The 17,229-nt window shown below is 30.0% G+C and overlaps 2 protein-coding genes across 3 annotated transcripts; one reads left to right on the top strand and one right to left on the bottom strand.

Annotated features, from left to right (window-relative positions):
* The first annotated feature begins 9,945 nt into the window (after positions 1 to 9,945).
* LOC111035454 lies at positions 9,946 to 11,696 on the top strand. The gene is made up of 5 exons (XM_022317088.1): positions 9,946 to 10,058; positions 10,136 to 10,249; positions 10,711 to 11,058; positions 11,171 to 11,338; positions 11,446 to 11,696. Exons 1-3 carry the CDS (start codon positions 9,960 to 9,962, stop codon positions 11,020 to 11,022), a joined length of 525 nt encoding a protein of 174 aa, XP_022172780.1. The 5' UTR covers positions 9,946 to 9,959; the 3' UTR covers positions 11,023 to 11,058; positions 11,171 to 11,338; positions 11,446 to 11,696.
* Positions 11,697 to 12,189: 493 nt separating this feature from the next.
* Positions 12,190 to 14,087, bottom strand: LOC111035447. Of its 2 annotated transcripts, XR_002604648.1 has the most exons (6): positions 13,952 to 14,084; positions 13,139 to 13,205; positions 12,891 to 13,073; positions 12,651 to 12,822; positions 12,431 to 12,585; positions 12,190 to 12,241 (listed from the first exon to the last, which is right to left on the bottom strand). XR_002604648.1 is itself a non-coding variant. In XM_022317075.1 (4 exons), exons 1-4 carry the CDS (start codon positions 13,964 to 13,966, stop codon positions 12,659 to 12,661), a joined length of 429 nt encoding a protein of 142 aa, XP_022172767.1. In that variant the 5' UTR covers positions 13,967 to 14,087; the 3' UTR covers positions 12,650 to 12,658. The 2 variants fall into 2 exon arrangements, 1 of the variants encoding a protein (XP_022172767.1); XM_022317075.1 differs by lacking the exons at positions 12,190 to 12,241; positions 12,431 to 12,585 and having other exon boundaries at positions 12,650 to 12,822; positions 13,952 to 14,087.
* Between the last annotated feature and the right edge of the window lie 3,142 nt (positions 14,088 to 17,229).

Genomic DNA, 17,229 nt, shown 5'->3' with positions numbered 1-17,229 from the left:
TTGATAACCAGCTGGTTCTTTAAAATATTCGTTTTCCCATAATCTAATATTTTAAATAAAACTATGAGTTTAGGAATACTAATATTGACGACTGCAGTCTTTAATGTTTGTTTTTAATGCAACTTTTTTCATATTTTTTTTTTTTTTGATTCTTAAAACGCATTTGCCCGCGGGCGCCCGTGTTCCCCTTCCCAAATTTTTTTGTCTATAACTTAACTCTATTTTAAATTTTTATTCAAATTTTTTAAATTTTGATAACCAGCTGGTTCTTTAAAATATTCATTTTCCCATAATTTAATATTTTAAATATAACCATGAGTTTAGGCATACTAATATTATAGACTGCAGCCTTTAATATTTGTTTTTAATGCATATTTTTAATCATTTTTTTTTTTGATTCTTAAAATCCATTTGTCTGCGGGCGCCCATGTCCCCCTTCCCATTTTTATTTTTACAGTTATAGACTGAGTGAGAATAAGTGGGTGGGGAGAGAGAAGGGTGAGCGAGTGAGACTTGTAGGGAGGGTGAATAGGAAGTGTGGAGGTAGAATAGTTATGTTAACAATGTCGAATACATAGGAAAGGTTCTTGAATGGCCTTTGCTAGACCAATCAGCTGAAAAACTACCTAGTGATTGGTTGAAAACATTTAATTGTGGGATAGAATAAAAAGATTGAGAGGATGTCAGAGCACCAATTGTTTGCTCTCAGTATCCCACGCACAACAAAGCAAATGATGTATCAGAACCAACCATATATTGTTACTTTAATAATGGTTGGTTCTGCTATACATATATTTGCTTTGTTGAGCGTGGGACATAAAGAGCAAACAAATAGTGCGTAGACATCCTCTCAATAGTGTCATCAAGTTGAACAAAAAAGTAAGAAAAGGCATATTTTTATGTCAAACCATGGTTTTTTGATCATTAAAAATTCATAAAAAAATAAAATTTGAAGTTTAAAATAATAAAATAAATTTTTAAACAAAATGAAAAAATGCATATCGGTAGTCAAATCACATACCAATGCTCCGCCTTTGTTGCAAAACATACAAATATGCATATGTATGCTTTTTGAACCACTGCGTCTCGTCTGTTATTGCATTTTTAAATGAATGGACCCGCGTTATCCACACCACAGTTTTCAAAGCACTTAGGTACTTGAATGGTCGGCTCGGAGCGTGGGCAGATTACCCTTAACAAGCGACACATATTTTTTTAGCTGTGCTTTGAAACATGTTACGCACTGATGTATTACATTTCTTACACGCCTCCACCCATTGATTGGCCAGTATTCCAGACGCACTGATGCAAGCGTGGCATGTGGTCCGACATCCATTAATGTTCATGTAGCATAATTAATTTTACAAAATTCGTTTCATTAGGTAATATAGTTGGAAATCGTTGATCGGTATTAATAACCGTTTGCCACCCTGCCGGCCTACCACCTACTCGCACAATTCCGTTGTCGTCTATAAATGGATTTAACTTATTTATTTTGCTTTTTACTGACACATTACGATTATTTTTTAACTCTCAATTTCTATTGAGTAATGTGCTCGTTGTAATAAATACGAAACGACGTATAGTAATTTGGTCAGCGACGAATATCTATTAATATCTAACGACACGTCTTTTTGTGAGGTGCACACAACGATTAGTGCAGTATTTTTCTCACTCTTAACATTTCCAACGTGTTCCGTGTTTTTTGTAAAAGTTTTTATATAGTTTTTAGTTATTTTTTATTTTTATTTTTTACATTTTTTTTTATACACTTAAACGTTTTACTCACCAGCCACGAAGGACCATGCCATCGCACTGTTATCTTTTATCTCGCTAGGCGTACACCCTCCTGACAACACGTCAGCTGGATTGTCGTTCGACGTCACATGCCCCCAATCCACGCGATCGGTCAACATATGTATTTCGCCCACACGATTCGCAACAAACGTCTCCTACCTGCTCGAACCCGTGGATATTCAATCTATAATGTTACAGTCGAATCGGTCCATAAATATCGTCATGATATATTCAGCTTAAGTGCAGGTATAATTACGTCTATCAAACGCAGCGCTCCTGCACATAGCTCTAATCTGGGGATCGAAATAACCTTTAATAGCGCGATACGAGACTTAGCACATACTAGTTGCGATTTAACGATGCCATCCGTATCTATTGTTTCCATATATATCATGTTACGGGCGATGTGGAATACCGGGCAATGCGTACCACGGCTATAGATATGAATGGTTGCGCGACGGCATATAGCGTGTTGCAGAAGAAAACGGCGTTATATGTTCTTATCAAAAACCTCTAGATTACTAGCGCTTTTAGCGGAATTTGTGGTGTACCATTAAGTTGTCATATTATTTTTCAAATCCCGGGTTTTTTTTCAAATAAAAGTTGGTTCATACATAAATNGAATGTATTTTGACAATAATAATCACACTTCATAATATAATCAGCGGCTGCGTTAGTCAAATGAAAAACGGTACGCAGGCGAAAACCTGCAACGTAATGGCTGAGACTCGGTTAGTTTTCCATTTCTCGGTCGGCAAAAAAAAAAAACTCAACGAACTTTTAAATTAAGTTTTGTTGGCGATTTTGACGTTTAAAATTGAACTACAGCGAGCGACGATCGAGGCCTGAAAGTATATTAATGTGTTTCTTTTTCTCTGTGACAGGTTTCTATATACGTAGGCAGTGGAGATAGTAATATTGTATAACGTGGCCGAATAATGGAAACTTGTATTATTTCGAATTATTTGGGTAGGTGGAAACCGGAAGTTTTCCCGATCCCTTGTTGTCGCTTCCCGAGACGAAGATGCGCCCGCTAAACTATAATACGTCACCGATGGAAAACTGATAATATTTTTAAAAAATAAACGAGGAAAACATAATATATTAAAACTATTTCGTATTGTACCTTTAAACGAATTCGTATATGATTTTTTTATTCAGTTTTACTGTCATTTCGGAAATGTAGACGTTCGAATAACATCAATTATAATAGAAAAACATCGTCGTCACAGTATTGTTGTTGTACGTCGTCGCATTCGTAAAAGAAAATAACATATCATGTATATTGTTGCGAGCACTTGAACCGTGAAAACAAGTTTGAAATATGTTTTTTTTTTGCATCTCTTAAAATTGAATATACTTTCAATGCACAACAAGACGCACCTGAAATATCTGAATTCGTCTTGAATAAAATATAATAATTGAAAGTGTTTAGTTTTTTTTTTCATCTACTTTTGACATGTATACCTACCTCTTATTATCACTATTATTATTGTTGTAAAGATTGTTCTCACTCCGTTTGTATGTTTAAACTATGTAGTTTTTATTATTTTTTTAAATTAAATGCAGTATCTGATTTTTGACATTTTTAAGTGTATAGTTAAAAAGACAATATTTCGAACACGTTGATTTTTTATAACGTTTGGAGTACCCCGAGGCCATCCTATCTTTGGTTTTCAAACTAGGACCTATAATATTATATGTTTTTATATGCAAATAGTGAATAAATAATAGTTGTGCAATTATAACGAATTAATATTTAATAACGATGACACAACTAATAAAAAGTAAATCTTGAGCACAAGCTTGCTAAACACAAAAACGCTAATATAAATTAAATACACTATTAGTGTAACACTAATATCAGTTGCTTAGGTAGTAGACAATATTCAGCTATCCTTAATTTTGTTCAAAAGACATTATAACTAAAATAGTAAAATGTAAATATAATGAGTAGTAAATAATAAATAATAAATATCACAATCAATTTTTAAAACTAATTGTTTCATGTTAAATATTTGAAATTAAAATCTCTTTAAAAGTTTGAAACATAAAAATAAAATCTCATAGTTTGATAAAAATTAACAAATTATTAACGAAACGAATAAAATAACGGTATAGGTACTAGCAGTAATATTAATGACATTGTTATTATGTGTTCTAAAAAAATAATTCAAATGCGTTTGCACTATATAGTGAATACACAAAAATGTTTCGGCATTCTGAGGCCGAAGCCTATTTCATTTAGCATCATATTATACTGGAGAAAATTACCTCTCGGAATGAACACTGGGCGCAAATATTACTCAATACACTGACAGACATTTTTATAATAGTAATATTTATTCCCAATCAACATTTATTTTCAAAAAAATAAATTTTTCACTAAATTAACGGAAATACAACTCGATAGTAGTCACTAGTCAATCTTATTATTATCGCCGTATTCGTGCACAATATACCGCCGTTATATTATATATCTACTGGTATATAGATGACACGCACCGAATATTGTGCTCGATAGTTTCCACCCCCCCCCCCCCAAAAAAAATAACAAGTTTTATCATTTTATTTTAATAATGTTACCTATTTATTTGAACAAGATTTAGAAGCATATGGCCCTTAAAATTACATAGTCTCTCAGCAGCTTTTCTACATTTGATTTTTAAATAGGCAGTACCATAAGTAACAAAATAGTTTATACACAATGTTTCAAAAAAATCATAGTTTATTGTATTATGAAAAATGAATAAAATGAATAATGATTTTAAAATAAAAAAAAAATTTTTATTTTAATATATTTATATATAAATGTATAAATATTTTTTTTTTTAACCGTCTAATATTATTATTTATTATTATTATAAATTATTATCATTACACATTTATAGTATAATTTTTTTTTAAAAACAATCATTATTAATTTTATTCGTGTACTATAATACGAAGATTTTGATGGAATAACAAAAAAAAAAATAATAATAACAAGTATCATCATTTCATTTTTATAATTTTACCTATTTATTTGAACAAGATTTAGAAGCATGGCACTTATTACAAGTGCATAGTCTGTCTGCTTTTCTACACTTGATTTTTATATATGCAGTACCTACCATAGGTAACAAAAATACGTTTATACACAATGTTTCAAAAAATTCATAGTTTATTGTTTTATGATAAATGAATAAAATTAATAATGATTTAAAAATAAAAATAAAAAAACATTTTTAAATATTTTTTTAAATTTTAATATATTAATATTTTATTTTTTTTAAAAAAAATCAATGCCATAAATATGTAATAATAATAAAAAATAATATTATTTGGTTAAAAAAAAATTTGTGGTTTACATTGCCCGGTATTCCACATTGCCCGTAACATATATACACGCACCGTATGCTTTCGTGGATGCATCAGTGAATCCGTGTACTCTATTAATTTCTTCTTGTCGGAGCCCAGCTAACGAGGTATACTAAATGAATTGAGCTCGTTTAGACAATTGCGTGTCACCCACTGTACTTGTATGTGTGATGGAACTGGGCTGTTCTAAACGATTTTCTCACGCCAAAAACTTTGTAACAATATTTTACCCACCAATATTACCGCGGACCTACTAAGCCGAATAGGTCAAATAATGGGGTTTTATCGACTCCGCCATTGTAATATCAATTCCGCCGGCTACCGATTCCGCCCGATATTTGTTTATTATATTGATTCCACCGGCTATCGAATCCGCCAAGCTTTTTTTATTTATTTATTCCACCGCGGAGCTTTTTTATTTATTGATTCCGTCGGCTATCAATTTCGGCGGATATATTTTGTTTATGTTGATTCCCCTTTTTTTTAATAAATTGTATAGGTTTAAGATATACTCAATTTACCATAATTTTTTTAAATTTAAATTTAAACATTTTTTAAAAAAAATTCAAACATTGCTAGGCCGGCAAGAATATGTCTGTGTTGTTTCCGTTTTTACTTACGGTAAGTACTTGTACTTGTACGTATAGTAATCACTTTTCGGTTCCCAGTATAAACCTAAAGTTTCCACACTTTCTCTATCCATTGGTTCGGTCTAACGATTCATTTTTGTTTTGATTCGGAGATAAATCTGTATAGTTCGTAGTCCATTTTGATAATTCTAATCCCCCACCTCGCATAATTGAAATTAATTCGTCACGCAATTCAATTGCTTCCATCAATGAATCTGCCCCGGCGAGGGAATCGTCGACACAGAAATCATTTTTAATTATTACTTTTAACTTCATGTTAGTGGTCTTATCGCCGATGCGATTGACGCAACTTATTGCCAAAAAACCTGCCTACTTGACCGACATTTGATTACTATAATCTCCATAAGTACTCCAAAAAATATTTTTCTTTAGAACATAAAAAAAAAATAATGAAATAATGATATTGTCTTACATAAAATTTATCACGCCATATAAAATAACTATTTAACAGCAAATTGTTTTCATTTTGTGACCCTAGTTACACTTCATTCATAATAATTAGGCAATTTTTACCCTTGTAATAATTTTTGTAAATTTGTCTTTTCAATAGAAATTAGACAAAAATAGGATATTGAAATGATATTTTATTAAAAAAAAAACGATTGTCAAAGATAACAAATAATGGTATATAACAAATAATATCAAAATATGTTTGATAACGTGTAACATGTTTAATAAAAATTAAAAGATTTTAGATACCTAATAATAAATGAATCACAGCACATGGTTTAACTTAGACGAATGATAACATTATATTTATGCATTATTCTAAGAAATGAATTGAAATAACTATAGTAATATCGTAATTTGTTAAGATGAGAGAAAACCTGTTATTAGGCCCTATAAAAATGGTGTTACAAGATTGGAAGCAACTAATTGTAATATTTACGTATTTAACTAATCAAAATCTTTAATATTGGAGTAAAGTACTATGTGGGGAGGTGACGAATTTTCTAGTCAAGTATGACTCTTTGTAATTTAAATGTATGTCAAGTATTGGCAAATTTACTTTTCGTTGTTGGATTGGAATTTAAATAATAAAATGTATTAATAACTAATACAAAATAATAAGAATACAGTTGGGGCTTGGTGTGGCACGGTGATTGGCTGAAGTCCCTAATGGGTGTCAATCATCGGCCGGCGTAGCTAGCATCCGGATGGGTGACCACCTGGGTGTTTATAGTGACGAATTCTAGCTCCACATGCACACGTGTTACTCGAATCCAACCGTGACCCCTACAAAAGATGCTGTTACCCATAAAGTGCACGGTTTGTTAACAATCAAATTGGCACACAGAATAATATGTAATATACAATTAATATAAAATAATAAGAATACAGTTGGGGCTTGGTGTGGCACGGTGATTGGCTGAAGTCCCTAATTGGTGTCAATCATCGGCCGGCGTAGCTAGTATCCGGATGGGTGACCACCTGGGTGTTTAGTGACGAATCCTAGCTCCACATATATACTTGTTACTCAAACACAACCAAGACCCCTACAAAAAAATGCTTAATGTTATAGTTTCCGATGCTTTAGACAAAAAAAAAATCAAAATTGTTTATATTAATAGATTTATTAGATTAAATTTCGATTATATTAGTCGGCTATTGGCAATGAAAGGGTAGAAAGTTTATCAGCCGGATGATGCTCAAAGAAATTCAAAATAAAATTATTTCACTACGTTATTCAGTTGCTTCAAATCTAGACATCTTCCTAGAATTTTTACAAAACAAATGAAGCTTAAATAATTAATAAAAAGACGTTGCTTTAAGAATGACGTTTCACCTGAATGTGTGGTCTCCAATAAATTGTTCAAATGCGTCTTACTAGTATGAAACATATCAAATTTTAGTTAAGAAGTTATCATTCATCTTCGTTGATTCCAAATAATAAAAATCACTCTAATAGAAAAACATTCATTGCTAAATGAGATCTGCTCACATTGATGAGCACTTGTTACACGGGGCCAACACATTCTTATAAAATATTAAAACTAACTAGTTACTTCTAAAATGTACATCCAATCATACTTTCAAGTTGATGAACATATAAAAGTCTTTATCGCCTTTCGCATATGTTGTATGCTTCAAGTTGTTTCAAGTTGTAATAATTAAATAATAAATGTTCAACTTGATAAGCGGACACAAAAATAGAAAACCAAATAAGGATCTTTTTATTCTAAGGGTCCCACTTAACCCTCTGTTAGTCGCGCGCCAAACGGGGGTGATTAAACTAGCACCCCCCATACTGCCCAACTCGCGCGACTATGCTGTTAAGACAGAGGGTTAAAATAAGTCGTACAAAGGTTAGTACGCCTAAGCGCTATGGAGAGTTGAAGCTGTGGTGATGATAGTAGGCTAGTGGTAGTATACTATCATCACTGGTCGAGTGCATTGCAATGATCTTTTCCTACTAACTACCAAGGTATTCGATATTGTATATGCATAACAATAAAAGAAAATATTTAAATATTACCAAAATAAATTAGAACCTAATTAAGTATCATAATTTGTATCCACAGTTTTAAAGCTTGCGGCTAGCGTTGTACCAGTACTTATGATTAATAATAAATAAATGCAGTCAATACTAATTAATTATTTGCGAATCACAAAATGCACTTTACACATTATTTTATTGTACCAAGATAAAGTCGAAAGAACTCTGATCATATTTTTTCACATTTTGTAATGATATTGTAGACAGCAATCTTTAATATTTATTTTTAATGTAAAATATTTCATACATTTCTATTATTTTAATTCTTAAAATTCATTTGCTTGCGGGCGCCCATGCTCCCCTTCCCATAATTATTTCTATAATTTAACTCTAGTTCAATTTTTTAAATTTTGAAAACCAAATACTGCGCTATAAATATTCATTATTTCATTATCTAACTATTGTAATTAAAACCATGTGTTTATTAATTTGGATATTGTAGACTGCAGTCTTTAATATTTGTTTTTAATGTACATTATTTCATAAATTTTTATTATTTTGATTCTTACAATTGATTTGCCCGTGGGCGCCCGTTCCCCCCTTCTCATTTTTATTTTTAAATTTGAATTCTATCAAGTTATTTTATCATTTGTTTTTATTTTGATTCTTAAAAAGTATTTGCCTACGGGCGCCCATGCCCCCCTTCAAAATTTTATTTTTAAATTTGAATTCTATCAAGTTATTTTATCATTTGTTTTTATTTTGATTCTTGAAATTCATTTGCCTGCGGGCGCACATGCCTCCCTTCATATTTTTTTTTCTATAATTTAAACCTAGTTCAATTTTTTAAATTTTGATAACCATATACTGCCCTATAAATATTCATTGTTTCATGATTAAACTATTGTAAATAAAGCTATGAGTTTAGGAATACTGATATTGTAGACTGCAGTCTTAAATATTTGTTTTTAATGTACATTATTTTATACATTTTTTTTATTTTGTGCTGAAAATATATTTGCCTGCGGGCGCCCATGCCCCCCTTCCCATTTTTATTTCTATAATTTAACTCTGGTCAATTTTTTAAATTTTGATAACCACATACTGCCCTATGAAAATTCATTGTTTCATTATCTAACAACTGTAAATTAAGCTATTTGTTTAGGTATACTGATATTGTAGATTGCAGTCTTTCATATTTGTTTTTAAAGTACATTTTTTCATACATTTTTTTTATTTTGATTCTTAAAATTCATTTGCCTGCTGGCGCCCATGCCCCCCTTCCCATTTTTACTTCTATAATTTAACTTTAGTTCAATTTTTTAAATTTTGAAAACCAGTTAGTGCCTTATAAAAAGTCATTGTATCATGATCTAAATATTGTAAATAAAGCTATGAGTTTAGGAATACTGATAATGTAGACTGCAGTATGTCAGGCCTTTGCTACGAGAACGTATTGATCATAGTCATTTTAACACTATGATTAATGAGCATCGGCTATCAAATTCAGACCTATTTTTTAATTTTACCAGAATGTCACCAACTACATTTGAAGAACTAGTTATTTTAATGGGCCCATATCTACAAAGAATTCATTCATGACCTGAGTTGTCTAAATTTTAGCTGCTACGTTAATGTTAGTTTTTGTACAATATTTATGTAAAAATCTGATATTAAATAATTCAATAAATATTTATTTAGCTGCTGGGGAAAGCATGACTGACATAATGTTTAATTTTCGAACTGGAAAATCCACTGTTTCAAAAATAATTTTAGAATGCTGCAATTGTTTGTGGGATGTATTATACAAAGATGTAAGCTTTGATTATAGTAATTAATAAACATAGGCAAGTACCTAAATAAATTGTGTTCTAAACTATTTATATTTTAGGTATTATTTACACCCACTGAAGAAGGATGGAAAATATTGTCCTTTGAATTTTTTGATAAATGGCAAATGCCCAATTGTGTAGGAGCGTTAGATGGAGAACACGTTGTACATCAAGTATGCATATTTTTATTTTAAGAAAATTAGAGGGGTATACTCTTTCCAGTTCTTTAAAAACATTTATGCTGCTGATCAGCCTTACCACTCCAAACACTTTAGTTTCTGAATATGCTGATGACAAGGCAATAATATCCATCAATTCTAATCCGGTTATAGGATAAACTGGTGCCGCAACCTGCTAGATGCTTGAGCATATAAACCCTCCTAAGTTCCTAACACTCAAAATAGATAGTGACAACACTGGGTGGCTTCTTCCATTATACTAATCGTGTTTTATATTCTTTCATTAAATTTCCTTATTTTTCTCTTGAACAGATTGTAATATCTTGTAAAAAAAAATGAAAACTAGAGTATAAAAAAGCCAATAGATCTTTTGCTTCACTTAGAATTTAATTTTTAATTAAAATTAAATGCACTATGTTCGGTAAATTAATATCATTATTGTTTAATTTTTACAGGCATTTCCAAATAGTGGTTCCATCAACTACAATTATAAAGGCACACATAGTACCATTCTTTTGGCACTATGTGATGTCAATTATAATTTTACATGTGTTTATATTGGAATGCCAGGTAGGTGTAGTTATGGTGGAGTTTTGAGGGCTTCTGAAATGGGTAGAAGGATACTTCAGAATATTTTTAATTTTCCTGAAGCTTCACCTATAAGTGAACATTTTAAAGACTGCCCTTATTTCATTGTGGCAGATGAAGCTTTTCCACTCTTACCAAATGTAATAAGAAATAAGACTATATCCCGGACGAGGAAATAAAAATTTACCTTTGAAATCTACCATTTTCAACTATAGGTAATTTATTTAGTAATAATTAAATAATAATTACTAGAGGTTGACTGAATACAAAATGTCTATTAACAAATAATAGGGATAATTTAAACAATTTTTTTTTTTATATTTTCAGATTGAACCGAGAAGATGCATAGAAAATTGCTTTGGCAGTTTGGCATATTGGTATCAAGGTGGCGTATATATAGAAGGGTGATAATTGCTTCTGAGCCTACTGTGATGAGTATCATCAAAGCAACAGTGGTTCTTCATAATTTAATTTTAAAAAAAGAAACTGAGTCAGGTAATACAATATTTTCGATTGTCTAATGTATACCAAAATTGTATACATGGTTACCTTTTATATGCGCTTTATTTCTTTTTATTATGAAAATCATTTTTATTTTATAGGTTTATACACATATTACTTCCCTACATGTTTTGGCGAAACTGAAAAAATTGCAAACCGAAATTCTGCCGGTTTAGTTCCTGTGGGTCAAATGGGGACAAATTTTTGCGACCAAAATTCGAAAGAAATTAGGTCAACATTAACAGATTACTTTGCCGCAGAGGGTAGTGTTCCATTTCAGTATGACAATACATAATTTAATTTTGTGAGATGTAATAACTATTTATCACAAATAATTATATTTCATTAGAATAATAAAAAAACAATGCTTACTTATTAACATAACAATAAAATAAAATAATAAAATAAATAAGTTTCCTTTTCACAGAACTTAAGAATAATAAAAAATAAAAAATGTAAGTATCAAACAATTAGTTATCGATTTGTTCAATGACAATAGCTATCAATTGTCCTTGAAGAATTCTTTTTTTCTTTTTTGGTAAGTCTGACATCAAGCTTGCCAAATATGAACTGAACTTGGTGTCATCATTGGACTCGGGCTCAATTAATACAGGCTCCAATGGGGGAATAGGTCTACTCTGCTTTAGTTCTTCCATTATCATTCCCATTTGACTTTCCATAACAGACCCTGTTGAAAATAAACATACATTTGGTAGTGATTAAAAATAAATATTGTAGTGTATAGATATTTGGAAAATATTTCATTAATTGATCAGAGTTTCAGGGATGAAGTACTGAAAAATATAAAAATACATACTTTTTACAGACTTCCTGTCTTGTTTTTGATTTGAATCATTTTCAAGGCTGGTGTGTGTAGGTTTAAGGTTGTCAACCGTGCTGTTTAACAATTTGTGCATAATACAATAAGAATACATGTTTACATTTCTAACGCCCATTTGTATAGTCAATGTATGTTTCATATAAGACATGTTAAACTATGTGTTATTTTTTATTTATTTATTTTAACATTTTATGTCATACATAAATTGACTATGCAAACAGACACAAGTAATGAAATATTATTACCATTTATCAACTATCAATACTTCATCTAAAAATCTAAAGATAACACCATTCTTGTTTACCTCCTGCTGCACCACTCACTCCAGATTTTTTTTCCCTAGTATATCTTTCCTTAAGATATTTCCAGCTCTTTTTTAATCCCTGAATAGAATATTTGCCTACATATCAAGAAAATGTATCATGAATAATTAATAATAGCATATGATTTAAGAAATGTATATACCATCAAATTCAATAAATTATTTTTAATATTTTCGGATCTTTCTCCCAACGACATTTTGTGATTCCAAAGTGGTCTGCAACTTCTATTGATGTTATTAAACCAGCCATGTCTTCTTTGGAAACTCCTACAATTTTTTGTTCAGCATTGGAAGTTGATTGCACATTACGAATATCTATATAAATAATAAAAAAACAATAATTATCTATAAATAAAATGAGTTGCATATAAATTTGAAAACACCTTTTGGTGGTGATTCTTCATCATGTAACTCCTCATCATGATCTGATAATGAATGAAACCAAGAAGACATAGGCATAGGAGTTGAATCTGGAAGAATATCTTTAACAGAACTAGTTGAGGCACCTGGAAGAATATTTTGAATTGTACCAGTGTTTCCAGGCGTTTGTACTAACTGGGTGTATTCTGTAAATATAAAATGTACAGTAAAGCTATTTATGAATAAACTTATGAAATTATTGTTTATATACTTTGAGGGCAGACATGCTTCTTTACAGATTCTACTACAAAAGCATTACGGCCATGACAGAATTTACCCTAAAAGCAATAAAGCATTCAAATCATTAGTTAATATGATGTAGGTACTGGATATAATCACTGTTATATATTACTTATATTATACATGTTTTGTTAGTGTCAGTGTTTTTTTAGTGTGCAGTAAGAAAAGTAAATGTGCAGTGAAAATTGTTACTTTGTGCAGTGCAAAAAAAGAACTTCAGGAAGATATATTTTATTGTTTAAAATTCAAAAAATGTACCTATTATAATAGTATAATATATATATTTTTTAATTTAAAATATTAAAAGTTTACTTGTTACAATTATTATTAATTTAAATTACAAAGTTAAGTATTTTTATGAATTTAGCTCTATGCTTGTGGTAAGGCAAATGAGTTATAACATGTAATTTGTACTTAAAAACTAGTTATACTACAATATTACGTAAATTGTGAGCATAGTGTTCATTAGCAATATTTTATTTAGTTTGTAAATGCATTGATACTTAATACTAGATACTAGGTGTGCTAATAGGTAATATCCAAAGAATTGTTTTTAGTTTTTTTGCTAATGATACCTAAGTATTTTCGGTAAATTTGTGTCAAGCAATTAACAAAGCCATCTTCTTAACCCCCTCTGATTTATGGTGTCAATATATCAAAGCAAATGATTAAGTTCTTACTGAATGAGTGCGTAAAAATTAAATGTATATTTATAAATATACCTTATGAAATTATAATAAATATAAATGTAGATATAATACTCATAAAAGTTTAGTGTACTTACTTTGACAAACGACATGCAAATAATTTCAAGTAGCCAGCTAATTAAAAGTAACCAATTGAAAAAAATGTTCAACGTTCAATTGAATTTTCTATTAAATTTTAATTATAGGTTATTTTGAATTTTATCATTATTTTTTTAGTTATCATTTTTCTGCGCTTTATCTGTAACCACACGGCCAAAAGTTGAATATATTCAAACTATGCGGTATCGTTTGGTTTCGGTGGTATCGTGTGATAAAATAATGATAAACCATATGGTAAACCGCAATTGAACCACGCGGTTCAGCCAATCAGAGAAAATTATCCACACGACACGACACGGTGTTAGTGTGAACCCCCCTTATATAAACGTTCTTCAAAGTATAAATAAAATCGACCACGGTTCTGGTTACTAGAAAAACAGACACAACTTTTATAACCTCCTATTTAAAGTGAATTGTTTTGTCGTGAAAACAAGAGATTATCTAGTGTCTACGTGTAAATTATATCGTTATAACAAGATAGTTTGTGGTATGAACGAGAAATTATCTTGTGCTTACAAGAAGTTATGTTGTATGAACGAGATATAATTTTTTATATCGTGATTATAGTTGGCCCTTCTACGCCACCGTAATTATGTATTTTTTGGTTCATGGTGTAAAAAATTTAAAGGTTGGTTTGTGCCTAATAAACACGGATATAGATACTATGGTTGCACCACGGCTTTAGATAGAATCAAGATTTTCAAGAAGAAAAAATCTATACGTATCGATACGTACCACCTCGTATCGAAATCCGAGTCCGATACGGGTCGGTACGTATCGCTTGTATACTGCACGTGTAACTTCTTGAACGCTCAAAATTGCCTCGATACGTATCGATACACTCCAAATTCTTCCTTGAAAATCTTGAATGGTTGCACAACGAGACATTATTTTGTGATCACCAATTGTTCTTATCAGATATCTGTTAAAAGTTACGTTACACCGCTATCTAGTGGCTTACATATACATCATCAAAATTGTATTCTTATTTTATATTGTTGTATTGTATTTGTATATGTATTCAAAAAGTACTAATTAGTAATTTACAAATTTTATGGATAATCCGATAATCCATTAAAGTTTCAAACTCATCAAATTATGAAATGAAAAATACAAAGAATAGGCTATCCACTATGTCAACATTTTTAATTACAAATATCAAACTATTAAAATTAAGAGTGTAACAAAATAACTGCTATGAAGATCCATCAATACATGGTCACTTCACAATACACAATAACCCCGTCTCAATTTTTTTTAAATCCACATAACTTATGCGTAGTGCCTATTGTAAAAATTAATATTTTTTATTCTAAATATATATAAACTGTAATATTATACTTTTTTTTAGATTTTACTGATATAGTTATAATATTCCAAATTCTCTAACAACCAAAAAGAAAAACATATTAGATTAATATAATATAAATTCAAGAATAAATATATTTTTTTGTTTAATTTATTTCTTAATCCATAAGTATTAACACTTGATTTTAAAAAGGTTAATTTAAGTAGTAACTAATTTTGACAATTTTTTTTTTGTACGATTTAATTTTTTACACTCAATATTTTTAGAATAGCTATGCTGCCTCATCCGCATAGTAATGAATAAAACAAAAATATTAGAAAATATTTCAATTCTATGTTCGGCACATTCCCATTTCAAATGCAGATTTTCATTTTTGAAAAAATCTTCATAAGTATCTTCAAACACATTAATTGAATCTGCATATTTTGAAAAACTGATTTCTAAAAACTTTATTATTGTGTAAATTTGATGGTTGGGATGTGTTCAAAACCCTCTTGTTTTTAAATTCGCTAGATCAGCAGCTGGGTGGATGTTTTGTCCATATTCAACGTACATTGAATTTATACACAATGAACATTTTGTCTGACTTTTTAATCTTTTTATGATATAGCTAAAACATACTCATGAATCTTAATAATTATCTTTTTATGTTTAACAACAAAATATAATCAATTAATTAGGTAATTATTATAATTACCCTGTTAGAAACTAGAAAGTAAACAACACACTCAAAAACGGTTGAATCTTGTATCTGGCAATAATTGTGGTCTTGAAATAATTTTTTTATTTCGTCCTCTTTAGGAATACCAAAAAGAGTTTTGGACACACAATGTGACTCCAGTGGCGTACACAGATATTTTCAATGGGGGGGGCTTACATATAAAAAATTATATACCTATATATATTATACATTGATAAATCAAAATAATATGTTGTTTAACTAATATTTATTTTCATTATAAAACAATGTCTATTTTCCTGGGTTTTTGTCCCAACTCATCACTGACTTCTTCAGGAGTTAAATTTATATCACGGTATACCGACACCATGGTCAATCCATTTAATCTGTCCTGTGTAAATAATTATTTTTCAGTTTAAAATATAATGTTATAATATAATGGAGTATAATTTGGAATAGCCCATATCTAATAATAATTATTATTAAATAATAGCTTTGGTGACGACGGTCTTCTCGCCGTACATTTTTAATCGAAACTCGATTGTGACGGTAACACTGAAATTCCCAAAATTTAACTTAGTATTTATTTTTATTAGTACTATTAATTTTTTTTTTAAATTGTCATCATTTTTGTTATACATTTTTACGTAATTACGTAAACTGAAAAAATACTAAAGGGGGGTGGTTGAACACCCCCCCCCCCACCGTGTGTACGCCACTGTGTGACTCACGAATTGCACAATAATTAGGCATAATGACCAAAAAGACAATAAACGTAATTGAATATACACAAAACACATACTACAGTCATGAGATTTCGTTTACAAAATAATACATAAACATAACATTGTCATATAAATATTATATAGATAGAGCTTGAGAGCAGTGATTCGTGATTATAATAATTAAGTTACTTATTAACTCAATTATATTATATTTATATTTATTATTGAAAATTCAATAATTTAATATTATGGCGGGTAATGGGAATATTTTAATACTGTAGTTCCAATTAATCCAATTAATTCTATCTAAAGCCGTGCTGTAGAGTAATTATAAATTATAATCATAGAAAAGAGATAATTATAATACTATCATAGCTGTGGACATCACGGATGGATGATAACGGCAATGGCGTAATTTATTTTGACTAGATTGTCTAGACTCACGAATTCGTCACTATACAGAAAAAAATAGATCGTAAATCCATTCACTTGGAATATCCTTGAAATGTTATTAATAGCACAGGCCACTTCCTGTGTAATATT

This window comes from Myzus persicae, unplaced genomic scaffold, assembly GCF_001856785.1.
Source record: "Myzus persicae strain clone G006 unplaced genomic scaffold, MPER_G0061.0, whole genome shotgun sequence".
Lineage (NCBI taxonomy): Eukaryota > Metazoa > Arthropoda > Insecta > Hemiptera > Aphididae > Myzus > Myzus persicae.
This window is presented reverse-complemented; position numbering and strand designations above follow the sequence as displayed.

Bases quoted from the DNA above. Each gene is read 5' to 3' on its own strand.
- LOC111035454 (XM_022317088.1), top strand. From the start codon at position 9,960: ATGACTGACATAATGTTTAATTTTCGAACTGGAAAATCCACTGTTTCA. The intron at 10,059-10,135 runs GTAAGCTTTGAT...TTTATATTTTAG, and splicing joins GGGATGTATTATACAAAGAT to GTATTATTTACACCCACTGA. The intron at 10,250-10,710 runs GTATGCATATTT...TAATTTTTACAG, and splicing joins GAGAACACGTTGTACATCAA to GCATTTCCAAATAGTGGTTC.
- LOC111035447 (XM_022317075.1), bottom strand. The intron at 13,074-13,138 runs GTATATAAACAA...TTATATTTACAG, and splicing joins GAAGCATGTCTGCCCTCAAA to AATACACCCAGTTAGTACAA. The intron at 12,823-12,890 runs GTGTTTTCAAAT...TTATTTATATAG, and splicing joins TGAAGAATCACCACCAAAAG to ATATTCGTAATGTGCAATCA.